Source organism: Xenopus laevis, chromosome 9_10L, assembly GCF_017654675.1.
Source record: "Xenopus laevis strain J_2021 chromosome 9_10L, Xenopus_laevis_v10.1, whole genome shotgun sequence".
Classification (NCBI taxonomy): Eukaryota; Metazoa; Chordata; class Amphibia; order Anura; family Pipidae; genus Xenopus; species Xenopus laevis.
In genome coordinates this window covers 135,478,745-135,504,344 of record NC_054387.1, presented here as the reverse complement: position 1 = coordinate 135,504,344, position 25,600 = coordinate 135,478,745, and the positions used below count along the sequence as shown (strand labels likewise).

Genomic DNA, 25,600 nt, shown 5'->3' with positions numbered 1-25,600 from the left:
ACATTCAGATGTAAAAAGAGTTGGGGAGCAACACAAGCATGAAAAATGTTCCTGGGTGGTGCCAAGTAAGGGCTGTGATTGACTATTGGTAGCCCCTATATGGACTGGCAGCCTACTTGAGGCTCTGTTTGGCAGAACAGCTGGTTTTTATGCAACTAAAACTTGCCTCCAAGCCTGGGATTCAAAAATAATCACCTGCTTTGAGGACCCTGAGAGCAACATCCAAGGGGTTGGTGAGTAACATGTTACTCAAGAGCTACTGGTTGGGGATCACTGCGCTAGAGAGTACATTTCATTTAACCCTCTGGGTGCCGCCGTATCCAAGGTACGCATCCACTTGGCTTCTCGTTGCAGTCAAATTTTAGATCTATCGACACCTCTAATTTGAGGGAGGGGGATGTGGTCAATCAGAATAGCCCGAAGGCAGTGGGTGTTTGCACCCTAGAAAGTGTCTGGCCAGGGGAGTATCTGCTTTGCCTGTGGCTAGAGCCGCACGTATCACAGAGCGATGATTGTTCATTCGCATCCGAAATGTCGTTATACACTTTCCAACATAGTAGAGGCCACACTATACAATAAACGACAAACTCCGAGGTAAGTCGGCCTATGATGAATTTGGTATCGTTTTCCACTGTGTGGGTGAGAAAAAGTTTCACCAGTTAGTAGACATCCACAAGTCTTACACCCCACACAACGGTAACATCCATTTCCCCTACTAACCTGGGATAGCCCCTCCCCCTGCTCCCATCAGAAGGACCCTCCCCAAACCTTTACAAGGCCAACCACACCCACTTACCGGCGTCTTTTTTTTTTTGTTGTTTGTCCTTCTCCTTTTTGCTTTATCTCCCATTTGAAGCAAAATCTTTCTTTTTATCCTGGGGAAAGCGTAGGCCTGCACGTAGGGCATCCTAGGGACAGGGGTTTTGGTCCATGGGACCTTTGTTGCCCAGCTCACTAGCTCATATCTTGGAGTCTTCTGCTTTAACTCCTGGATCAGGTAAGACACTGCGGTGCATGTTTTTTGGTCCTCCTTGTCTGCCTGGTGCCTTCCTTATTGCGTTCGGACCATTTGGTGGCAAGTTCTTGTTCCCCCATCCGGGTGTCCCCCTGACCTGCCCAAAAGGCTCTAGCGGCAGTGGTGTATGTGGCCCCTACACCCCCCATTTATTTTTACGGATGGGCGAGGGAGGCGGCAGTTGGGCATATTTAGTTAGGGGCCTGAGCCTTACTGCCTCCTACTACTACTACTACTACTACTACTACTACCTTTGTTTTTATTTTAGGGCAGGTTTCATGCCCAGCTGCCTCCCTCAACAAACTTTCCTAAGGGCGAGGTAGTCAAATATAAGGAAATATATAAAGGCGTTTATTTATAAAGCTTGTGCTATAACTTTTCATATGAAATGGCAGCACACCTGGGCCCTTGTAAAAGGTACAAACACCAATTAACCAAGATATTTTTTGTTACCTGCCTATGCAAATATCAGCTGAATATCATCAGTAGGTTCCATTGGCTACGTGACTCCCCACTGAGCTCAATCAGGTGATTCCTCTGTCTGTACTGACACCTGCTGAGTATAATCAGGTGATTCCTGTGCAACTGTCAGTTATAGCAGGTGGAGATGGCCCCGCCCACTCCCTAACTCTGCAGACTAGAATGCTGGTCTTGAAGCCTCAGGTAAGTGATACCTGTCTGCCTATGTGATATTTGGATCTGGTGTCCTACAATGCAGTGGCTTTTAGGGGCCTGATTACAGCCTGGCATATTGAGCAGTAAGTAAGGTATATGTTCCTATTCTGTTCTGCTGTATACTGAATATACTTCTAGCTAATTGCTTACATGCACTGTGATCATTAGTGATGGGCAAATTTATTCGCCAGGCGCGAATTTGCGCGGTTCGCCGCCAGCGAATAAATTTGCGAAACGCCCGCAAAAATTAGCTGGCGAAAATTCACCGGTGTCAAAAAAAAAAAATGTTTTCGCCGGCGTTTCGCGAATTTTTCGTGAATTTCACGGGAAATTCACGAATTTTTCAGTGAAGCGAAATGCCACAAATTCGCCCATCACTAGTGATCCTATGCTGACCTGCACTGTGCTAGGTTCTGCCTATGTGCTTACTTGAAGCCAGCAGCTCTTATAGAAATAGATAATGGAGCTTGCATACATGTGATCTTATACTAACCTGTATCTTATGCGGAGTCTGACTAGTGGCTCACCCTAATCCAGTAGTTCTTTTGGATAATATGTAGCCTACGGCCACACCACCCTGAAAGTGCCCGATCTCGTCTGATCTCAGAAGTGATACAGGGTTGGGCCTGGTTAGTACCTGGATGGGAGACCGCCTGGGAATACCAGCTGGCATAGGCTAGATATGTATGTTTGGGTATGTGTACAGATGTATATATGTGTATAAGGTATGTATATAGAAATATATATGGTTTAGCTGTTCCTCACCTGAAACCAGCAGCCATAGTGGAGGTGGATTGCCAAACTCTTAATAAATTTGATCTAAGCAGAAGCTAATCTATACTGTGCACTTCATGTTCTACATTTATATTCAAATGTCTTAATACGATGACAAATGCCCCTGGGATTGTGTGTTGAGTTTACTGGGGTCTTATACACTTACATCTGAGTGTCTTATTATACAACGAATGCCCCCGTGACTGTATGTTGGGTTGAGTTGATGTAATATAAAGCCCCTATTATAAGGCAATGCTTCTAAGTAATGGCATTTGCCCTAGAATAAATTAAGCACAATATTCTGGCTGTGATGGGAAGGTTTGTATATTGTCTGATACACACAGCAGGAGTTCTAAATCACATTGGTGAAGGAGTGCTGGGTTAGCAACAAACAGCAGTTGTGTATCAAGCAATGGAGTGTTTGGTCCCTTAAGTAGAAGTTTGCCCAGATTCAGCAGCCTGGTGTTGTAATTCACTGTATGTACAGAGAGATGGCAAAGATATTGCTTCTCATTCTGGTCTAATGTGCAGTATAATTTACTATCCATTACTGGGGCTCTGAGATTGCCCATTATTAGGACTGGGATTCAGAGGGGCCCTGGTATTCCTGGTACATAGAGACCCAGACAGGCCCCACCAGCCCACATTATGGTCACTTCTTTGGCATCTTGCGGCAGCTCCTCTAGCATTGCCGGAGCCCACGGATTACCAGTCTGGGCCTGACCATTATATTCTGCCAGAAAGCAAGTTATCAGGGCCCTGACCGAGGCATATGTAATAATCTATGATAAAGCACACTTTTAACACACGCTTGCACTAGGGCTCCACGCTCTGTAGGTTGATCATAATAGACCATTATCTTTTATATTGCTCATCATAGAAAGCTGAGAACTTCAGTATTAATACTTACCCCATTGCCACAGTCCTACCAAGGCGGCATATACGTGTATTTTCATATAGGCCATCTATACACGGGTGTCTATAGGCATATGTATACATATGTGTGTGTATGTATTGTATGTACCTGTATGTAGGGGTACATGGTACATGATTTTACAATTTTTTACCTGTGACAGAGAGAAAGAAGACAAGTTTCTTTCTAGGCTGATATATCCCTATATGTCATCGTACCAATAGTAGGTGGGGTTCTCAGTCCCGCCTACTACCCAGGGTTGTCCATTGGCACATACTTCTGATAAGCTTAGGGTCATGGTATAATGTTTTACATAGGGGTCATTTCATCTGCTGCCATACTGATATCATATGTAAGGTAAGATATCCATACAGACATCAGGCCACTCTGGGAGTTCTTTGAGGGCTTGTCCTAAATAGGGCTGGTGGCACGTTTAGGGTCTATTCTCAGACCACACTTTTCAGGTTACAGGAGTCCTTCACAAGCAGAGTATCTGTTAGACCAGGGATCCCCAACCTTTAGAACCTGTGAGCAACATTCAGAAGTAAAAGGATGTTGGGGAGCAACACTAGCATGAAAAATGTTCTTGGGGTGCCAAATAAGGGCTGTGATAGGATATTTGGTAGCACCTATGTGGATTGTCAACCTACAATAAGGTTCTGTTTGGCAGTGCAGCTGGTTTTTATACAAACAAAACTTGCCTTCAAGCCTGGAATTCAAAAATAAGATCCTGCTTTGAGGACGCTGGGAGCAACATCCAAGGGGTTGGGGAGCAACATGTTACTCACGAGCTACTGGTTGGGGATCACTGTGTTAGACAGTAGAGATGACCTTGGTTCAGGTACTATGGATGCATAGTTCTAGGTTCAATTAGTTGTTATGCCGTTTGACATACAAATGTAAGTCTGCCTTGCCCAACAGGATTGTCTAGTGTCCACCTCCAAAAAAAAAAAAAAATGAAACTCACTCGATATACCCTCATATAGTCTTATATGCAGCACCATGGGTTCGAGAAAAACGTTATTCATTTCCACAATGTACTGTACTGCTGTATATGGCTGAAATGACAACAAGATCCACTTGACCCATGCAAGGTCTTCGGGTGATTAGATGTGCCAGGTTACAGAACATGATTGGTATAAGCTGTTTAGGGTATACGACTGGCTATTCTTCCATTACACATAGGTAACGGATTAGACTAAAGAGGATGGAAGCATCCAATAAATACGGATTTTTCTTTTTCTTATAAGCCAGTCACCAGCAGTATTGGAACATGCCTCCTCATATCCTTGTTATTCTACCTGTTCTATTGCTTCAGGATATAATGTCTTAGAGTATCAGTCTTCTTCTACCTGAGGCGTTTACAGTTATTTCAGAATCTCTTACATCTGCCAGCCTTGTGGATTTTCAGTTTAGTGGATACATTGAGGACAATGAAGTTATCTGTGCTGCAGTGGCTAGCTCCTAACTAGATGTTTGGATGCATTGCCTGTCAAATCTATTACACTGTTTCCTATACGGTGAGGATTCCCATTACACTAGCTGAGCATTGTGTGTCTAGAGTACATAGTCACAGGACTCTCTGCCAGGTAACCTTATAGTTATTCCACTCCTATTAGCCTTGCTTGTTCTCTGGATCTCACACTGTTGTTCTACAGAAATAGGACTTCCTGGTGAAGCTCAGTCTCTCCTGATATACTCTAGGTCTGACTACATTCTAGTCCAGGGATCCTCAACCTTTAGCACAAGTGAGCAACATTCAGAAGTAAAAGGAGTTGGGGAGCAACACAAGCATAAATGATGTTTCTGGGGTGCCAAATTAGGGCTGTGATTGGCCATTTAGTAGCCCCTATGTGGATTGTCAACCTACACTGAGGCTCTGTTTGGCAGTGCACCTGGTTTTTATACAACCAAAACTTGTCTCCAAGCCTGAAATTCAAAAATAAGCACCTGTTTGAGGCCAATGGGAGCAACATCCAAGGGGGTTGAGAGCAACATGAGCTACTGGTTGGGGACCACTGTTCTAGTCCATCTGACCCAATTTGCTGTAGTCTGGTACATTCAAAGCCCTTCTGTAGCTATGGGAATATCCACATGGCCATTCCAGTCTTAGAGTTCACTTCATTGATGGACTTTATATAAGTAGGATAGTTGCTAATCTTACATTTCGGGTGATTCTAAACATCTCTCAAAGTGTTACAGCCTGCCTCCGTGGCTCATGTGATTACCTTTTAGCCTCACTGGGGTTAAGTTAATTTTGGATCTGGAACCTAGGCCTAACCATCTTCTCATAAGGTGATGTTCGGTCATCCGACAAGCAGTCTATTCTTCGGTAGATGCCCCGGTTACACTGTGACCATCCTTTTGGCTAAGGTGATTGGTACCAGTGTTTCCATTGTTAGTTACGTTTCCCTCAACACAGGATCTTACAAGGAGTTGTAAGGAATTCTCACCCAATGTATTTCTCAGGTGCCCTTGTCCCTATTCTCCTAGGATCTGTTTTCTGTTAGAACAGTGGTGACTGTTGGGCATTCCAATATGTAGATGTTTATGGTACAGACCTCATGCGCCACATTGTATGCCCTGAGATTCATGTCATTTTCTAAACAGGTCATATCTACAAGGGGTCTGTTTGTCTGGTTTTCACTCCTACAAAGTGTTTCTTACAGGTGTCTTACAATCTGCACTGAAAGTAGACATACATGTGACGGATGCATTTGGTGAGCAGGAGAGTGAGTATTTCAAACTTGTTGAATTTTCCACGTGTCGGGGTGTCTTCATCTCTCTCTCTCCTGGAAAGGAGAAATAGTTAATTACTGAACTCCTCTTTTTCCTCACTCTTGACAGTGGACTAACCTCTCTCTCTCTCTCTCTCTCTCTCTCTCTCTCTCTCTCTCTTTCGTATAGAGCCTATACTATAGGACTGTTCTTATCCTTGTAAGTTTATTCTGGAGTTTCTCCTGGAGTCTCTATTTTCCATTATAGAGGTTGCATGATTGTGGGCTCTCTCTTCAGTGTTATTAATTCCTGATTCTATTACCCCCCCATTGGGGAAAAAAACGTAGCTTGCTATATCCCGGTTAGTACTGACATGGGGTTCGAAAGTCGAAAACGGAAGATTGTATCATACTTACCGTAATCTTCCTTTCCCTGAAAACTCCATGTCAGTACGTTCCCACCCTTTTACTGGAGGTTTTAGAAGCTTGTTACAAAGATGCCGGTAAGTGGGTGTGGTTGGCCTTTTAAAGGTTTGGGGAGGGTCCTTCTGATGGGAGCAGGGGGAGGGGCTATCCCGGTTAGTACTGACATGGAGTTCTCAGGGAAAGGAAGATTACGGTAAGTATGATACAATCTTCCCTTTTCCCTTAATGATCGACCTCTCCGATAGGCACATACTGGCTAAAGAATGAAGATAAAATGGTGTTCATTTCAGATTACACACCAGCCAGCCAAAGTATCAATGCTGTAGTTAAAAAACATTGGCCGATACTACAGATGGATACCAACTTGCCTTTTTCACATATGCCACCACCAGTATGTGCCTATCGGAGAGGTCGATCATTAAGGGACCTCTTAATGAAAACAGATCTAAGGAAAACTAATGTGGGCACTTGGTTGGGGAGGAACAAAAATGGATGTTACCGTTGTGTGGGGTGTAAGACTTGTGGATGTCTACTAACTGGTGAAACTTTTTCTCACCCACTCAGTGGAAAACGATACCAAATTCGTCATAGGCCGACTTACCTCGGAGTTTGTCGTTTATTGTATAGTGTGGCCTCTACTATGTTGGAAAGTGTATAACGACATTTCGGATGCGAATGAACAATCATCGCTCTGTGATACGTGCGGCTCTAGCCACAGGCAAAGCAGATACTCCCCTGGCCAGACACTTTCTAGGGTGCAAACACCCACTGCCTTCCCTTCGGGCTATTCTGATTGACCACATCCCCCTCCCTCAAATTAGAGGTGGGGATAGATCTAAAATTTGACTGTAACGAGAAGCCAAGTGGATGCGTACCTTGGATACGGTGGCACCCAGAGGGCTGAATGAAATGTACTCTCTAGCGAGTTACCTTTGAGTAAATGTGTTATTGCTGTGAGAAAAAACACTTTAAGAGTCAGCATCTTCAATGGAATTTCTTATAGCAGTTCAAAGGGAGTTTTACACAATCTATTAAGGACAAAATCAAGATCCCATGGAGAAACAAATGATTTAACTCTTGGTCTCAGTCGTTTAGTGACTGTTAAAAATCTTCTCACCATCGGTTCCAAGGACAACCTTGTGTCCAAATGAGCAGATAATGCTGAAAAAAAGTGTATCTTTACTTTTTTTCTTTTTTACTTTTTTCTTGCTTCTTTTTCTGGTCCTCCATGACCCTATTAACTGCTTTTATAAGATTTTGTATGGCGAAAACAAATATATACTTTCCTTCATTTCTTTAGAAGTTGATGGTGAAGATGATACTTCTGACTTCGATTCACCTGACACCTGGTCAATTACAATCAGGTCATCCCTACTCACATCTTCTGCTGACATAGTAGCCTGTCTCATTTCTTTAAACGTCTGCGATATCATGTTTTTAAACCAATCAACAAAGCATTCTGATTGCCGTGCTTGGTCTTCTCCCACAACAGATCTCATGCATGTCATACACATGTTCTGAACATGGTCATCAGGTAATGGCTGTTCAGACGCCATACAAGCTCTATGCTTTAACTTCTGTGTCTTCTTAGCAGGAGACCTAGACATCAAAGGCAAAAATCTAGTTAGACATGAATACCCCTGTATGTATAACTAACTACACCATTAAGTTGCTGCTTACCTTGCCTTGTGCCCCTCAGGTACAGCCTGGCAGCCCTGGATCCTCTAAGACAACACTGGAGAAACAAAGCATCACCCAGTCTACTAACTGAAAAGAAGCCTAACCTAACTGCAAGGAAACCGGAGTTATATATACCTTAGTACACCTTTGTGTCCAAAAATGTCACCGAGTCATAACTATACGTTAATTTAATAGTAGGGACACATTCATCTAGATATACCTTGAAAATCCAGTAGGGATCGAACGTCACCCCTCCAGATGACCAACAGATCATCTATATAGTGCCACCACTTCACACAGTGTTCCTTGAATAGATCATGGGTATATACATAGCAGTTCTCAAATTGGTTCATAAAAAGGTTGGCGAATGTTGGGGCAATTTTCGATCTCATCGCTGTCCCCTGTAACTGCAGGTAGAAAGTGTCCTGGAATAAAAAGTAATTCTTATGCAATGTGAGTGCAAGTAGTTCCATGAAAAACCTCCTCTGAGTCTGACTGTAATGAGAATTTCCCAGTACTATTTGTATAGACTCCATGCCCAGTCTATGGGGTATTGAGGTATAGAGACTACAAACATCAAAAGCAGCCAATATGGCATCACCTTCCCCCACATCCAAATCCTGTAAAGAACTTAGTAAGTGTGATGTATCTTTAATATAAGATTTGCCCATAGGCACAAATGGGGCCAAAACTTTACCCAAAAAGATTGCAAGGGGGGCCAGTATTGAATTAACACCAGCAACTATAGGACGCCCTGGAGGAGTTTTTAAATTTTTATTAACAGATAATCCCTGACTTCCTCGCCAATTACTCCCTGGGCATAATAACGGGTTACTATTTCTGAGATCAGATCAGCAATTTCCGTAGTAGGATCCTTGTCTAATTGTGCATAAGTATTTACATCACTGAGCTGTCTCAGGATTTCTCCCGTGTAATATCCTCTGTCCATAATAACCACAGCCCCACCCTTATCCGCAGGTTTGTCCTCCATGAGACACTTCAGAGCAATGCGTTCTGTCATATTATTGGGATATCTCATAGAGCGCAAGCCTTCAGAGTGCTGTCTCCACCGACTGACATCTATAGAGATAAAGTTAATCACAGTTTCCACAGTGTGGAAGGAAGTAGGAGGTAAATAATTGCTCTTTTTCCGTAAGCCAAATTGTAAGTAATTGGATTTGAGGCTCCTCCCCCCTATCCTCCTTCTTGTTAGCAAATTGTACTTTCAGTCTAAAGGTGGCCATACATGGAGAGATCCGCTCGTTTGGTGATGTTGCCAAACGAGCGGATCTCCCTCCGATATGCCCACCTTGAGGTGGGCAATATCGGGCTGATCCGATCGTGGGCCATAGGGCCCAACGATCGGATCCTAGCGAACGCGAACGGGTGGTCGGATCGCGGGACCGCATCAACGAAAAGATGCGGCCGCGATCCGACAGGATTTTTAGTCCCATCCGATCGAGATCTGGCCGACTTTCGGAGAAGCCCGTCGGGGGCCCCCATACACGGGCCAATAAGCTGCCGACTCGGTCTGTCTCCAGCTTTTATCGGCCCGTGTATGGCCACCTTAAGAAGCCTGAAAAAACACTGTAAATCAATATCAAGCAAAAACGTGTCATACTTGGGCAGAATGATAAGCCCTTTTGTAATACGCTTAAGTCAAATTCAGAAAGTACCTTATTAGAAATATTGATCACAAGCGATGTTTCTTCACTTGTTTCCCCTTGCCTGCGGTCCGTGGCTGTCTCGGTCTGTCGCTACGGCTGCACTTGTTCCTGTGTCGGATTCCTCGCGCTCCCCGTCGCTTGAGGGAACGCTGTCCTCCGCTAAAAAAGAAGAGGATCCCGTGGAATCAGTAGATTTGTGCGACGAACCCTCCGTTGAAGCGCTCTGTGACAGGTCACGGCGTCTCTCTTGGTATGACCCACGTGGTGGACGCGCTCGTGGTTGCTGATTCCGGAAGTATGCAGGAGTGAACTGAGGGCGTCCCGAAGTGCAACGGTATACCCTTCCGCCTACGTAATCCTCGGCGTCCCTCAAGAACATATGCCTTTTCCATTCTTCCGTCTCCTGTCGGAACTGTGTGATAGATTTATCTATCAGGGCTTTAGTCGCGGCAAATTCCTCCTGACTTCTTTCTTGCTGTAGTTGTGTCTCTAGGCCACTTATTTGTTCCGTAACCACCACAAGCTCTTTCTGAATATTCTCTATAGTAAGAGTGATAATGTCCAGAGAGCACTTGTTCAATATGCCCTCAAACTTTTTGCAGTACTCCACATTTTCACCGAATATAGTAGGTCTCAAGTGTACTCTCAAACCTCTCGGTATGCGTTTCAGACGGTAGTATTCCGCAAGTGTGCAACCGTGTAATTCCAACGATACTGATTTTTTAAGCACACGTTCCAAATCACGTCTGCGTGATTCCAGATGAGAGGTATGTAGGAAATCTCTCGAGATTTTCGCCAAAGTGTCTATGCTTGCCGCCTCCAGTTCTGTGTATGCAAACACCTCCGCATGGGAGCTCGCTGGAGGAGTAGGACATGGGTACTGTCTCAACACTCAAAAATAAACAATATATCTGTACAAAATGTGTAGCACTTAACCCGTCCAAGACTTAGTCCATATCCATGGACAAATTATATATCAACAAAAAAGGCCAGACAAATTCCAAGTGAAATAAGGTAACTTTTTACCAAAAATAAGATGAACATGCAAACGTGCAACGTTTCGGAGCTCCCGCCCCTTTATCAAGCATCATTCATCACATTGACATCATATCCTATTTAACATACTCAGTACTCTAGACACACCCATTGGGTTAATTGCACCAATCAAATATATAGTTCTAAGACTATTCTGGTTACACAGTCAATTTCCTATCTTAAACTAGTATCTATAGACAATCTGTTACAATCAGTCACAGTGTGTCATATCAGAGAATGTATCAAAAACAAATGTATCAATCTACTCCCAGCCAATTTCCAGATAATAGTTACAAAAAAGCTGTCACGGTGGGCACCCTAAACCAGAACTAGTGCCAAGCTCCCTGGTCTCGGCTCGGCTTCACCAGTAGTGTGACCGCCTTTGGCTTCGGGAGGAGCCCTCAGCGTACTCAGATGCCACCTGGACTTTTCGAGAGGAGCAAAGCGAGGAGTTCTGGCGAGGAAAGGGGCATGACTGTTGTTAAAGTCAGTTAGGCCGAAGGTCGTGGTATAATAACGTAAGACAGATTCGTGGTCATACAGGCCAGGTTGAGGCAGGCAGATAGCTAGAGTCGTCAGGCAGGCAAGGATCAAAACTGGGTAATCAATCAGATGGGATGAGGCAGAATCGGAATCAAATAACAGGCAGAGGTCAAACCAGAACGTCAAACAGAAGGATTAATCAGAATCAAGGTCGGTTTCAGGCAAGGGTCAGGTTCCAGAGATCAGAATAGTCAAGCAGCCAGGCAGGGGTCAAAACAGATAATCAGAATCAGATTCAAACAGAATAGCAACAGCTAACAGCACCAGGAACAAATCCTATCACGGGCAATGACATAGGAGAAAATGTCCCTTTAAATCCTATTTGAATTTCGCGCCATTCATGATGTAATCACGTCAGCGCGCATGCGCCTATAAAATACGGAAGTGCGCGCGCGACATGCTTTAGGAAGCCGGCAGTGAAGGAGCAGGACGGTGCAGCGGGCGTCCCACGATGCACCACCACTAGACCACCAGGGTGAGGATTCGTTACAAAAGTATAAAGGTCGTATTCCCTATTAAGTCCTTTGGGATATAGTGTTTGTAAAGAATGGATCCAAAATTTCTCCCTCTTTTGGAGCTGTAGGAGTCTGTTGCCCCCCCCTCGTCATGGGGGGGCAACAGACTCCAGCACCAAGAACCAGAGGGATGCTGCAGTATGTCTAGCCAATTTAAAGTGTGCCGGAACAGGTAATTTCAAAACTTCCTTTCCAATTGTGGATTTGTGTTGACTCACTCTGTCTCTAATTGGCTGAATTGTTTCTCCTATATAGGCCAATCAGCAAGGACATTTGAGCATATATATTACATACTCTGAGTCACATGTGAAGTGCCCTCGTATATCAAACTTTTTACCAGAATGTGAATTTTACCAGAAGTATCACACTTGAACACTGGTTACACCTCCCACACGGATACATGCCCTCTCTTTCATGTTGAGATATATATATAGATATATATATATAGTGCCTTAAATAAGAGCAAATGCCTAGAAACTTTACTTGCAGCTCTGCGATTGGAGGAAGTCACACACCCACACAGTTTTTTCGCTTGTATTCTTGACTGAAAGAAAACGGTACAGAGATAAAACACAAATTGAGAGCACAACCATTTTGTTATAAAGAATGACTGCTTTAAGGTTTATCAAGTGGTCAACTTCATGGGCAACGTATCTGTGCAATGTGTGTCCAACTTTTATATTTGTTCCTTTACCCGTGTTCCATCCATTGGATGATACGATCACTTAGTGGCACATTTACTAAGGGTCGAATATCGAGGGTTAAGTAAAATCCTTCGACTTCGAATATCAAAGTCGAAGGATTTACCGCAAATACTTCGAACGATCGAAAGAAAAATCGATTCAAAGTATTTTAATCCATCGATTTAATCCATCGATTGAAGGATTTTCCTTTGATCAAAAAAAGCATAGAAAGCTTATGGGGAAGGTCCCCATAGGCTAACATTGTAGCTCGGTAGGTTTAAAGTGCCGAATTAGGTAGTCAAAGTTTTTTTTAAAGAGACAGTACTTCAACTATCGAATGGTCGAATAGTCAAACGATTTTTACTTCGAATCAAAGTCGTAGTCGAAGGTCGAAGTAGCCTATTCGATGGTCGAAGTACCCTAAAAAAAGCTTCAAAATTCGAAGTTTTTTTTACTACGAATCCTTCACTTGAGCTTAGTAAATGTGCCCCTTAGTGCTTACCTGAATACACTGGTGCTACCTTTCATCACTGCTACGCACCCTTCTAGCCACCGGGCACCATAATTCCGTTGCCAAATGCTGTCACCTGAGACTTATCAATTCATCCTAGTTTAGGTCTCAAACAAATCATCAATGGTGCAGTTGATCTTTCTCAAAGCATTGTTCTCCTGTGTATAGCCTTGAGGTCCCAAGTGATTGTAGTATAAATACTTGTGTATCTGGAAGGTGCAGCTCTGACTGAGTGAGTATGCAAGAAGGAGAGGGACACAAGACATCTCTTTATTCTGAGCAGACTGGGTCTCACCATTCCTTTTATACTGATAAATACTGAGGAATGGGTTGTGTTGGGGCAAGGAGATCCAAGCACCCACTTAGTCTATGGATTAGACACCCACATTAGTAATGGCACATAGAAGTTCTATGGTGTGGTCGCTCTGCCTCAACTAAGCTTTCTCTCCTCTCTCTTACTTAAAGGGAATGTCATCATCATCATCATCATTTATTTATATAGTGCTGTCAAGATACGCAGTGCTTTACTGCAGTTATAGCAAACGGGGAATAAATGGTGGATAACAAGGATTACAGAGTACAATAGGGTAAGAAGGACCTAGAGATTAGAGTTTACAAACTAAAGGTTAGGGTACAATTGAGACATTAGGATTATATAAACATTTTAACATTTTTGATACAGCAATGATTAATTAAGGTACATCGAATAAGCCTCTTTAAACAGATGGGTCTTTAAGGAGCGCTTGAAAGTTTGGAAGTAAGGAGAAAGTCTGACAGCTTGTGGCAGAGAGTTCCAGAGAAAAGCAGAAGCCCGAGAGAAGTCTTGTAGGTGAGAATGGGCAGAAGTGATCAGAGGAGAAGTTTTGTAGATGAGAATGGGCAGAAGTGATGAGAGAGAAGTCTTGTAGGTGAGAATGGGCAGAAGTGATGAGAGAGAAGTCTTGTAGACGAGAATGGGCAGAAGTGACCAGAGGAGAAGTCTTGTAGATGAGAATGGGCAGAAGTGATGAGAGAGAAGTCTTGTAGGTGAGAATGGGCAGAAGTGATGAGAGAGAAGTCTTGTAGACGAGAATGGGCAGAAGTGACCAGAGGAGAAGTCTTGTAGACGAGAATGGGCAGAAGTGATGAGGGAGAAGTCTTGTAGGTGAGAATGGGCAGAAGTGATGAGAGAGAAGTTTTGTAGATCAGAATGGGCAGAAGTGATGAGAGAGAAGTCTTGTAGGTGAGAATGGGCAGAAGTGATGAGAGAGAAGTTTTGTAGATCAGAATGGGTAGAAGTATAGAGAGAAGTCTTGTAGATGAGAATGGGCAGAAGTGATGAGAGAGAAGTTTTGTAGATCAGAATGGGTAGAAGTGATGAGAGAGAAGTCTTGTAGGTGAGAATGGGCAGAAGTGATGAGAGTGAAGTTTTGTAGATCAGAATGGATAGAAGTATAGAGAGAAGTCTTGTAGACGAGAATGGGCAGAAGTGATCAGAGGAGAAGTGAGGGAAGATCAGAAGCAGAGCGTAGGTTTCGTGAAGGAGAGTATTTGGAGATTAGAGATGAAATATAGGGAGGGGTTTCATTATTAAGGGCCTTGAATGGTAGTGTAAGTAATTTGAATTTGATTCTAGAAGAGATTGGGAGCCAGTGAAGGGACATACATATGACAGCAGCTGATGTTGAGCGGTGAGATAGATGAATGAGTCTAGCGGCCGCGTTTAGAATAGATTGGAGTTGTGAAAGGTGACTTGTTGGAATACCTGTGAGGAGTAAGTTGCAGTAATCAAGGCGGGAGATGATGAGAGACTGAATCAGTGTTTTAGTTGATTCTGAACTGAGATAGGGTCGTATTCGAGCAATGTTGCGCAGTTGAATACGGCAAGATTTTGCAAGTGTTTGAATGTGTGGTGAAAAAGACAGATGAGAGTCTAAGATGACTCCTAGGCAGCCTGTGTGGTGGAATGAAAGGTGGTGTTGTTTACGGTGAGTGATATCTGAGGGACAGGGGAAGATCTTGGAGGAAATATAATGAGTTCTGTTTTGGAAAGGTTCAGTTTCAGGTGTGACATCCAGGAGGAGACAGCAGAGAGACAGTCTGTGACTTGGGAAAGGACAGAATTAGAAAGATCAGGAGTAGACAAGTAGAGTTGGGTGTCATCAGCATAAAGGTGATACTGAAGTCCAAATGACTGAATGAGTTTTCCTAGTGAAGTTGGATATAGCGAGAACAGCAGGGGGCCAAGAACAGAGCCTTGAGGAACTCCAACAGAGAGTGGGAAAGTAGTAGAAGTAGAGTTAGAGAAGGAAACTTTAAAGGAACGGTCAGACAGATAAGATGTAAACCATGAAAGAGCAGTGTCCCGAATGCCAGATGAGTGTAGAATGTCAAGGAGGAGTGTGTGGTCAACTGTGTCAAAGGCTGCAGAGAGATCTAGAAGGATTAGAATGGAGTAGTGACCTTTAGTCTTTGCCAATAGAAGATCATTGGTTACTGTACACACATCATATGGGTATAATGATCCTGTCCGAGCTCACCCCATGTCATTAGGGAGACACTGATCCACTCTAGATATTTTGAGATCTTATTTCATTGTTACCATTTAGAGTGAAGAGGAATTGCTGGATTATTATCAGCCAAATGACATGGTAATATTCAACTAGAGTGTATCAGGACCCCCTGCAAAAAAATCTTAAGAGGGGCCCTGTGCACTTGGATCCCCATCCTCCTACTTCCCATCCCATCTCTGACACTCTCAACTTGCGTCCTCGCCACAGATAAGATAGCAGTGGGGGAGGAGGGTTTTTTTTTATTAGCTATAGAGGAAGCGGACCCCACAGTCCGGGCCCCCATGTTCCCCCAGGCCACACTGCTACTGTGGGGTCCGCCTCCTCTATAGTTACACCAATTGTGATTTCTCTGGGCAGCAAAAAAGAGGTCCCTAAATTCCATTTCTAAAGCCTGTTGTCAATCGATTCTTCCTTCCCATTTCTTCTCCGTCGTGGCTGCCATCTTGGAATGCAAATTAGCAGTAAGAAAGCACAAGCATCCGAAGAGACCCACGGGATCTTTGCATAAAGACACTCTTTTTAGTTAAAACTAAAGCCATCTCTATTCTTGCTCACAGTATCCCTTTAATAACCAGGGCTATGGGTGGGTGTTGCTAACAATCACTAATTCTATCTACAATTATTCTGCACTGGCATGACTCTAAAGCTGAGCCGAGAGTTACAGCTGGAAGTAACAGCAAGGTATGTATCAGGCATGAAACATGCAAGTTGTAGGAACAACGGGGGTGTAGGGTGTTGGTATGGGGGGGTATGTGTTTATCACAGGGTAGCTACCGTAGAGGCTTCACTTCTCTCTGCCAATTATAGCCAATGTTCTCCTGTATTTGCCACCTTGTTCCAAGAAGAATGTTCTAGAAATTCAAACGCAGCCTCTTCCCAAAGTCTGGGAATTTTGTTATAATGAGGTTTCTGAGGGTGGGCTGTAGGTATCCACCCAACAGCTTTCATACATAATGCTGGGCCTTCTGCGTGAATTCTTATAATCAAGAGACACACAACCATCAGGTTCAGCCTATAGCTCAAATAACCCAACCTATCTTCTATCTGCTTACTAAGCTTTATAGATTCAGGGAGCCTTATATTTAGTGGAGAGTGGTCAGGGGTGAAACTAGAAGATCCTTGGCACTAACCCCAGATAGGTGGCTATAATTTCTACTGAAACAAACATGTTCTGCCTCCGGAAATCTTCTGTAATTTGCCTTTGAAATTAATCTTTAACCCAAAATGTTGATAAACTTTGTCTCTGTTCCTCTATCCTCTTCCAATAGTTTTTGGACATCTGGGCACAGTTGGATGGCAGTTAGCCGTAATGTTTTTTTATCACTGTAGTTAAGTGGGCGAGTCATAAAGTGAGGAAGCAATAATGTGCTTGTATGAGGCCCCCAACCCATTTGTTTGCACTTGAAGAGGCACCAAGAGGGTCCGTTTATTTTCTTCACTGGGTGGATTTTGGGTGTGGAGAATTCCACAGTTCAATCCCTGGGCAGATTTGGATTGTGGGAAAGAGCAGCAGGACTTTGTCTCGTTAGAAGCCATTTGTGGCTGAATATTAGCTGGACATAAAAGCCTAACAAGACAACAACATCAAGGCAAGAAAAATATCTGTATACTTTTCACCCCAAGCTGTGAGTTTAGAGGACAGAATATTGTTTGGAGGTAAGTCACTTACAGTTCCTTTCTGTTAGATGTCACAGATTTCTGAGCAAGATTATTCAACTGGTTGGAAAGTCCGATCATCTGAAAAATGCATATGGATTTGGATGACAGCGGGAGCATAGGGAGATTAATGTGTGGCTGAGAGATTGGTGTAGGGAGGAGGGTTTTGAAGAACTGGGCTGATTTCTCAGTCGGCTACAGGCTCTTTGCTAGGGATGGGGGCACCTCAATGATGATGGGGCAGCTGTTTTGGGAGAGAAGATGGCTAGAGGGTTGGAGGAGATTTTAAACTAGGTGTGGGGGGAGGGTTCAGTAAAAGATTCAGTGGTAGACAGGTTAGATGAGATAGTGGGCAAAGAAAGGGAAAATGGGGGAGGAGATTTGGCTGGGGGTACTGTTAAGGATAGGGAGGAGCACATGTCATATGTTCAATATGGTGCCAGTATTAAATGTATGTTTACAAATGCAAGAAGTCTGACTGGTAAAATGGGAGAGCTGGAGGTGCTGGTGATGGAGGGAAAATATGATGTGATTGGCTGAAACATGTCTGAATGAGTCACATGACTGGGCAGTAAATATCAGTGGCTATACTTTGTTTCGGAGGGACAGAGGCAATAGAAAAGGAGGAGGGGTATGTCTGTATGTTAGGCAGGATTCAAATCTAATATAAAGGAGGAGGTTATGTTAGAAAATGAGGGGTCAGAAGTCGTATGGGTGGAGTTCTTCGCTAATTGTAAAGAATCCAGCAAATTAATTGTAGGCGTCACTATAGACCCCCTAATGTAAGTGACGAGGAGGAAGAGACAAAGCTCCTGAAGCAAATAGAAAAGGCTGCTAGTTTAGGTAAAGTGATGATAATGGGGGATTTTAATTACCCAGATATTGACTGGAGCAACGGTACTGCCAGATCAGTTAATGGGAACAAGTTTATAAACTTATTGCACGACAATTTTATGGCACAGGTTGTTGAGGAGCCAACCAGAAAAAATGCTATTCTTGATTTAGTGATCTCTAATGAGCCAGAACTTATAGCAAATGTGCAAGTCATTGAACCCCTGGGTAATAGTGACCATAATGTTATATCATTTAATGTCTGGTGCAAAGAACAAATATATACTGGGGCAACAAAAACCAGGAATTTTGGAAAAGCTAATTTTAGTGCCTTGAGGGCTGCCCTACAGAGTATTGATTGGGGCATTAGGTTTTCAGCTAAAAACACAGAACAGAAATGGTTGTCCTTTAAACTGATATTAAATCATTACTGTTCTCAATTTATTCCCTTAAGGACTAAATGTAGAAGCTCTAAGAATCATCCTGTGTGGCTTAATACAGAAGTAAAGAAGTTAATGGGAAAGAAGAGAAAGGCATTTAATAACTACAAGTCTGTAGGGACAGAAGCTGCATTTAATGACTATAAATACTGTAATAAATGTTGTAAATCAGCAATCCGGAAGGCTAAGAAAAGAAATGAAGAGTTAATTGCGGTGGAGGTGAAAACTAACCCTAAAAAGTTTTTTAAATATATTAATAGTAAAAAGATGCAGGTTGAGAGTGTTGCTCCATTAAATAATGGTACCAGTATGGTTGTAACAGATACAGAAAAGGCAAATGTGTTAAATCAGTTCTTTTCTTCAGTGTATACAATAGAGGAGTGTGAGTTCCCAGGCTCACTTTATAGCTGCACTAATGGCTCAGCTCAATCTAGTCAGTGGCTGACTCAGGATATGATTCATAAAGCTTTAATACAAATGAATGTAAACAAGGCTCCAGGGCCTGATGGCATACACCCCCGGGTTCTAAGAGAGCTTAGTTCAGTTTTAGACCAGCCCTTATTTCTGATTTTCTCAGATTCACTGTCATCTGGTATGGTGCCTATGGATTGGAGAAAATCTGATGTTATTCCAATATTTAAAAAGGGATTACGAACTCAGCCTGGCAATTATAGGCCAGTAAACTTGACATCTGTGGTGGGCAAATGATTTGAAGGCTTGTTAAGGGATCACATTCAAAATTTTGTCCTAATGAATGGCATTATGAGCAGCTATCAGCATGGCTTTATGAAGGATAGGTCATATCAGACGAATTTGATTGCATTTTATGATGAGATAAGTAAGATGCTGGACAGTGGGGGGGCAGTAGATCTATTTGGATTTTGCCAAAGCGTTTGATACTGTGCCCCACAAACGACTGCTTTCTAAACTAAGGTCTGTTGGGCTTAATGAAGTCGTTTGCACGTGGATAGGAAACTGGCTACAGGATCGGGTACAGAGGGTGGTTGTTAATGGGACATTCTCTACTTGCAGTAAGGTTCTTAGTGGGGTCCCTCAGGGCTCAGTATTGGGGCCACTTTTATTTAACTTGTTCATTAATGACTTAGGGGAGGGTATTGTAAGTAATGTATCAGTGTTTGCAGATAACACAAAACTATCAGCCCAATTAATTCCATCCAGGATGTGGCACTTGCAACAGGATCTTGACTAACTGGCAATCTGGGCAGCTAAGTGGCAAATGAGATTCAATGTTGATAAATGTAAAGTCCTGCACCTGGGATGTAACAATATCCACTTATACCCTTAATGGGACTGCACTAGGCAAATCCATAATGGAGACGGAGCTTGGAGTCCTTGTAGATAATAAACTTGTCTGTAGCAAGAAATGCCAGTCAGCAGCATCAAGGGCAAATAAGGTCTTGACTTGTATTAAATGGGGCAGAGAGTCACGGGAGGAGGGGGTCCCACTGTATAGAGCACTGGTAAGGCCCCATCTAGAATATGCCGTACAGTTTTGGTCTCCATCACTCAAACAGGACATTATTGTATTAGAGAGCGGACAGAGAAGGGCAACTAAGCTGGTAAAGGGAAAATCTTAGCTATGAGGAAAGACTGGCCAAATTGGGGATGTTCACTCTGGAGAAGAGGCGCTTAAGGGGTGATATGATAACTATGTATAAATATATAAGGGGATCATATAATAATCTCTGTAATGATTTATTTACCAGTAGGTCTTTCCAGCTGACACAAGGTCACCCATTCCAATTAGAAGAAAAGAGGTTCCGCCTAAATATTGGGAAGGGGTTTGTTACAGTGAGAGCTGTGAAGATGTGGAATTCTCTCCCTGAATCAGTTGTACAGGCTGATGCATTAGATAGCTTTAAGAAGGGGTTGGATGGCTTTTTAGCAAGTAAGGGGATACAGGGTTATGGGAAATAGCTCATAGTACAAGTTGATCCAGGGACTGGTCCGATTGCCATTTTGGAGTCAGGAGGAATTTTTCCCCCTCTAAGGCAAATTGGAGAGGCTTCAGATGGGTTTTTTTTTGCCTTCCTCTGGATCAACTGGCAGATAGGTAGTTAATAAAAAAAAAAAGGTTGAACTCGATGGACATGTGTCTTTTATCAACCTTACTTACTATGTTACTATGTGTTCCTCTACCAATGGATTCATTGCATTGGAGGCTAGATGGTCAGATCAGCCCAATGTGCCCCACACCCCAGAGGCTTAACTCAATGTTATTGGGCCCCACAGCAAAAATATTTTAGGGCCTCCCTAAACCTAGGAATAAGAAATTTTTCATAAAACGATATTGAATTTGTTCATCAATCTATTCATCAGTCACTGCCCATTTGGGCCCCTATATCTTCTTGGTAACCAGAGCCCAGAGTCCACCTCTATAGTTGTGCCCCTGTCAATACCTGCTATCTGTATGGCTACCACTGCTCAGGGGACTAGTGGAGTAAGAAGGCAGCGATGTACTAAAAGTAAGTGCCCCATGTGCCACTGCCCATAGACTCCTTTGACATTCCACTGGCCTAGTTTCATGTAATAGGCATGGCAGGCAAATAAAGATTAGGGCTTGGGCTCACAGAGGCTGAACCTAGCGATAACTTAATCTCTAGAACAGGAAATGCCAAGATGCCCCTTGCTGCGAGGATTAAGCTGAAACCTTTGTGTTTATTTCTTTTCTCTCTATAGAAACCAATGCAAATTGTTCCAGGTTTCCTCCCTTCTGTCGTCCTTCTGTGACTTTACATAGGAGTCTCCCCTCAGGAGCTTTCCATTTCATGTAACACCCCCCCCACTAGTTCACCCTGATATCAACTTTGTGCTCACCACCTTTCTCACTGCTCCTCACTCCCTCCATCCATGGCTTTTGAGAAGAATTCAGCACTTTTTCAGTCTTTTGTAATGCAGAGACCCCAGATGGGTCAGGTTATGGGGATTCCGCTGGATCAGAACACATGTGATGCCTGGAAAGACATCTGGAATTTTCACGCTCACCCTGAGGATGTCTTGTTGGCTTCATATCCCAAAGCAGGTACCAGACCTACTAATGGAATAGCCAGTAAAAGTCCTACTCAACCATGGATTAATAGCAGTTTTATAGTATAGAATGGAAAATTATCAACTCAACTGCACTGGGAATATATTTGCACATAATCCACAGAAACCCAGTAACTCAAATACAAAAGACTGCTAGAGAATGCAGGGAGTTGTAGTTGAATGAAGGCAAGAGGGCAGTGGGCTGGGCATCTCTGATATACCTCTCCTCTTGTTGCCAAGGCATCACGTGGTTGCAGGAGGTGGTGGATATGATGTACCAAGGAGGAGACATAGAAAAGTGTCACAGAGCCCCCACTTATGACCGACACCCCTTCCTGGAAGCAGTGGCCCCAAAACCGGTGCCATCGGGTCAGTATTCTCCAATCAGATAACAGGACTGCGAGGACCTGTACATAGTTCAATAGTTGCAGTTGTTGCCATGTTTATACAGATGCAGTAAATCCAGTCTGGGCACAACAGGATCTGGCCCTAACAGGTGACACTCATTTAGCACCTGGGCAGTTCTCTAGTTGTCACGCACAGACAGCTCCATGTAACATAAGCCCAGTTACTGTAAGAATCCAACCATAGTGATCCTTAGCCATGTGCTCCGGAGAGTAGTAGAGCAGAGGGCTGGAGCAGCAGTGTCCATAGCTTAACACTGCCAGTAATAAACTCCATGAGAACTTCAGCATGCGGCCCATTGGTGATATCTAAATAGACTCACTTCCTTACAATGGAACCACCAGTGCAGCCCAGAAACTTGCATTTATTCTAAGTGTCCATATAAAGTCACTAGGAGCCCTGGTCGACCCTGCTGGGAGTGGCACAAAACATAAACTGGTAGCTATCATGGGAACGGACTGCAAAATCAGTAAATAGTCACCATATGTATTCATTTTAGGTTTGGAGTTAGCCGAAGAGATGGAATGTCCCCGGGTCCTTAAAACTCATCTGCCCATTCAGCTGATCCCTCCATCGTTTTGGCAGCAGAACTGTAAGGTAATGGTGGAAAGGTGACAGACGAATGTTGAGCAACTCTTCGTGGGCTCTAAAACAGCCGCAGTGAAAGTGCAAAAGACTGACAATTCCTGATGCTGCCTCTAATAAATCTCTCATTTTAAATCCCATATAGGTGATATATGTTGCACGGAATGCCAAGGACACGCTGGTCTCGTACTTTTTCTTCCAGAGGATGACCAAAGGCCTCCCCGACCCAGGAACATGGGATGATTACTTTATGGCATTCCTGTCGGGAAAGCGTAAGCAGGAAGGGAATGCTTGTGCATGCGCGACGCTAGCTGGTGATGTTTATATGAAACATATGAGATACTACATAGGCTCTACAGCAGAGGTCTTCAGGCCCCCAACTGTTGGGCAGGTGCCCCCTTAGCTGACAGTTAAACATACATCAAAATATAGTTATAATAGCAACTCTTCTATAGTCCCAGATATATCCAAGGCGACAAATAACACATTTTACCCTGTCCTTAAAGCTGGGTCATTCTTCCATTGCTCTGGGCCCCCAGGTATAGGTTTCATTCAGCTGCCAGTGGCTGTTTTATCAGGTTCAATATCTTAATAAGTTGCAGCTCATGTTCTCCCTGCAGTTCCCTGGGGCAGTTGGTTTGACCATGTCAACGGCTGGTGGAAAGCAAAAGATGAGCATCGAGTCCTTTACATCTTTTATGAGGACATGAAGAAGGTGAGGAGCCTCGTTCCACACAGTCTTTTTTTGTCGATATTTGATTATTGGTGGTTTTACCTTTGTTGGACCAGGCATGTCACACTTAGCTGATATGAACATTGAAGAATAGGTTTGAGCCACGATCATCAAACAGGATTCAGAATTAATGCAGCATGGGGCTATAAAGCAAAAGGGGCTGCGTATTTAAGGGAATTTTGCTTTTGTAATAGCAAGCATGTTCTACATGAAACTTCTCTTTCTTGGGCAGGATCTGAGGTGTGAGATTCAGAAGGTGATGAGGTTCCTGGATAAGGATCTGACTGAAGAGGTTCTGGAGAAGATCTGCCAGCACACGACCTTCCAGGCCATGAAAGAGAATCCAATGGCTAATTACACCACTATGCCCACAGCTGTGATGGACCAATCTGTCTCCCCCTTCATGCGGAAAGGTGCACAAATGGTGACGCAATGGCCATCAAAGAGTCTTTGAATATTGACCCAAATATTAAGCAGTCTAAAAAAAATGAGCTATGGAGCAGCTGTTTTTAGGAAGAGAGGGGAATAGCACTAGGGATGCACCAAATCCACAATTTTGGATTCAGCAAACCCCCGAATCCTTTGCGAAAGATTCGGTCGAATACCGAATCCTAATTTGCATATGAAAATTAGGGGATGGAAGGGGAAAACATTTTTTACTTCATTGTTTTTTGACAGTCATGCGATTTCCCTCCCCGCCCCAAATTTACATATGCAAATTAGGATTCGGATCGGCCGAGCAGAAGGATTTGGCCGAATCCGAATCCTGCTGAAAAAGGCCGAATCCTTATGAAAAAGGCCGAATCCTGGATTCGGTGCATCCCTTAACAGCACATACAGGGAAAGATGGAGACAGTAGAACAAGATGGAGACAGTAGGGCAAGATGGAGACAGCGGGACAAGACGGAAGACTGTACGGCAAGATGGAGACAGTGGGACAAGACAGAAGACTGTAGGGCAAGATATAGAGAGGAGGACAAAACCGAGACAGTGGGACAAGATGGAGACGGTGGGACAAGATGGAAGACAGTAGGGCAAGATATAGAGAGGAGGACAAAAAAGAGACAGTGGGACAAGATGGAGACGGTGGGAAAAGATGGAGACGGTGGGACAAGATGGAGACGTGGGACAAGATGGAGACGTGGGACAAGATGGAGACGGTGGGACAAGACGGAAGACAGTAGGGCAAGATATAGAGAGGAGGACAAAACAGAGACAGTGGGACAAGATGGAGACGGTGGGAAAAGATGGAGACGGTGGGACAAGATGGAGACGTGGGACAAGATGGAGACGTGGGACAAGATGGAGACGGTGGGACAAGACGGAAGACAGTAGGGCAAGATATAGAGAGGAGGACAAAACAGAGACAGTGGGACAAGATGGAGACGGCGGGACAAGATGGAGACGGCGGGACAAGATGCAAGCAGTAGGACAAAATGGTGTCAGTAGGGCAAGACAGAGACAGCAGGAAAGCTGGAGAGAATATGGAGATCGTAGGACAAAATGGAGACAGTAGGGCAGAATGGTGTCAGTAGGACAAGATGGAGACAGTTAAGGCCAAGATGGAGACTGTTGGAGACAATATGGGAAATGGAGACATTAGGACATGATAAATACAGTAGGAAAAGATGGAGACAGAAGAGCAAAACAAAGACAAAAAGGAAAGATGGAGACAGTAATGTCTGTCACCCCTGAAGCCCTTTTTGTGCTGTTGAAGTAAATTTCGCAGCAGCCAATAGAGTTGCAGTTGAGCAAGTGAAAGGCTTAGGCTGCACAGTCCCCTGTAGTTGCCCCATGTTTCATTAATGCCCAGTCCTAACTTCTCTCTCTATTCTCTCAGGAATCGTCGGGGACTGGAAGAACCACTTCCTGGTGTCCCAAAATGAACTGTTTGACCAGGAATATAAAAGGAGAATGGAAGGAACAGGCCTGGATTTCTGCAGTTACATCTGAAGGGAATTAACAAGTGTCATGTTACAGACACACACACACAACATATTGGGTTTCAAATTGTCATATTCGAATCTCTTCCATTAAAAAGAATCTTTTCACTCGTCTGATCTGTTTGTCATTATCTCGAGGAGAATAAACAATGGCAATTTGTTGTACACTCCCTTTATAGAAGGTATTTCCGCACATTATTTTTTAAACTGAGGTAACTTTTGCCGCGCAGGAAGCTGTCATGCCCTCGCCAAC

The 25,600-nt window shown here is 43.6% G+C and overlaps 1 protein-coding gene and 1 pseudogene across 4 annotated transcripts; both read left to right on the top strand.

The window, feature by feature from the left end:
* The first annotated feature begins 1,594 nt into the window (after nucleotides 1–1,594).
* On the top strand, nucleotides 1,595–25,461 carry LOC108703923 (sulfotransferase 1C1). 4 transcript variants are annotated; one of them, XM_041576957.1, is made up of 8 exons: nucleotides 1,595–1,678; nucleotides 21,334–21,676; nucleotides 21,922–22,050; nucleotides 22,586–22,683; nucleotides 22,817–22,943; nucleotides 23,292–23,386; nucleotides 23,637–23,817; nucleotides 25,245–25,461. In XM_041576957.1, the coding sequence occupies exons 2-8, from the start codon at nucleotides 21,505–21,507 to the stop codon at nucleotides 25,355–25,357; spliced, it is 915 nt and encodes a 304-aa protein (XP_041432891.1). In that variant the 5' UTR covers nucleotides 1,595–1,678; nucleotides 21,334–21,504; the 3' UTR covers nucleotides 25,358–25,461. The 4 variants fall into 4 exon arrangements, with proteins under 4 accessions (XP_041432891.1, XP_041432892.1, XP_041432893.1 ...); XM_041576958.1 differs by lacking the exon at nucleotides 1,595–1,678 and adding an exon at nucleotides 1,689–1,773; XM_041576959.1 differs by lacking the exon at nucleotides 1,595–1,678 and adding an exon at nucleotides 1,705–1,782.
* On the top strand, nucleotides 2,250–2,368 carry LOC121398414 (annotated as a pseudogene).
* Nucleotides 25,462–25,600: the final 139 nt, after the last annotated feature.

What these genes read in the sequence shown, in the direction of transcription:
- LOC108703923 (XM_041576957.1), top strand. Translation starts at nt 21,505, where the DNA reads ATGGCTTTTGAGAAGAATTCAGCACTTTTTCAGTCTTTTGTAATGCAG. An exon ending in TTTGGCAGCAGAACTGTAAG is followed by an intron (nt 22,684 to 22,816) that starts GTAATGGTGGAA and finishes AATCCCATATAG; the next exon opens with GTGATATATGTTGCACGGAA. An exon ending in GGCATTCCTGTCGGGAAAGC is followed by an intron (nt 22,944 to 23,291) that starts GTAAGCAGGAAG and finishes TTCTCCCTGCAG; the next exon opens with TTCCCTGGGGCAGTTGGTTT.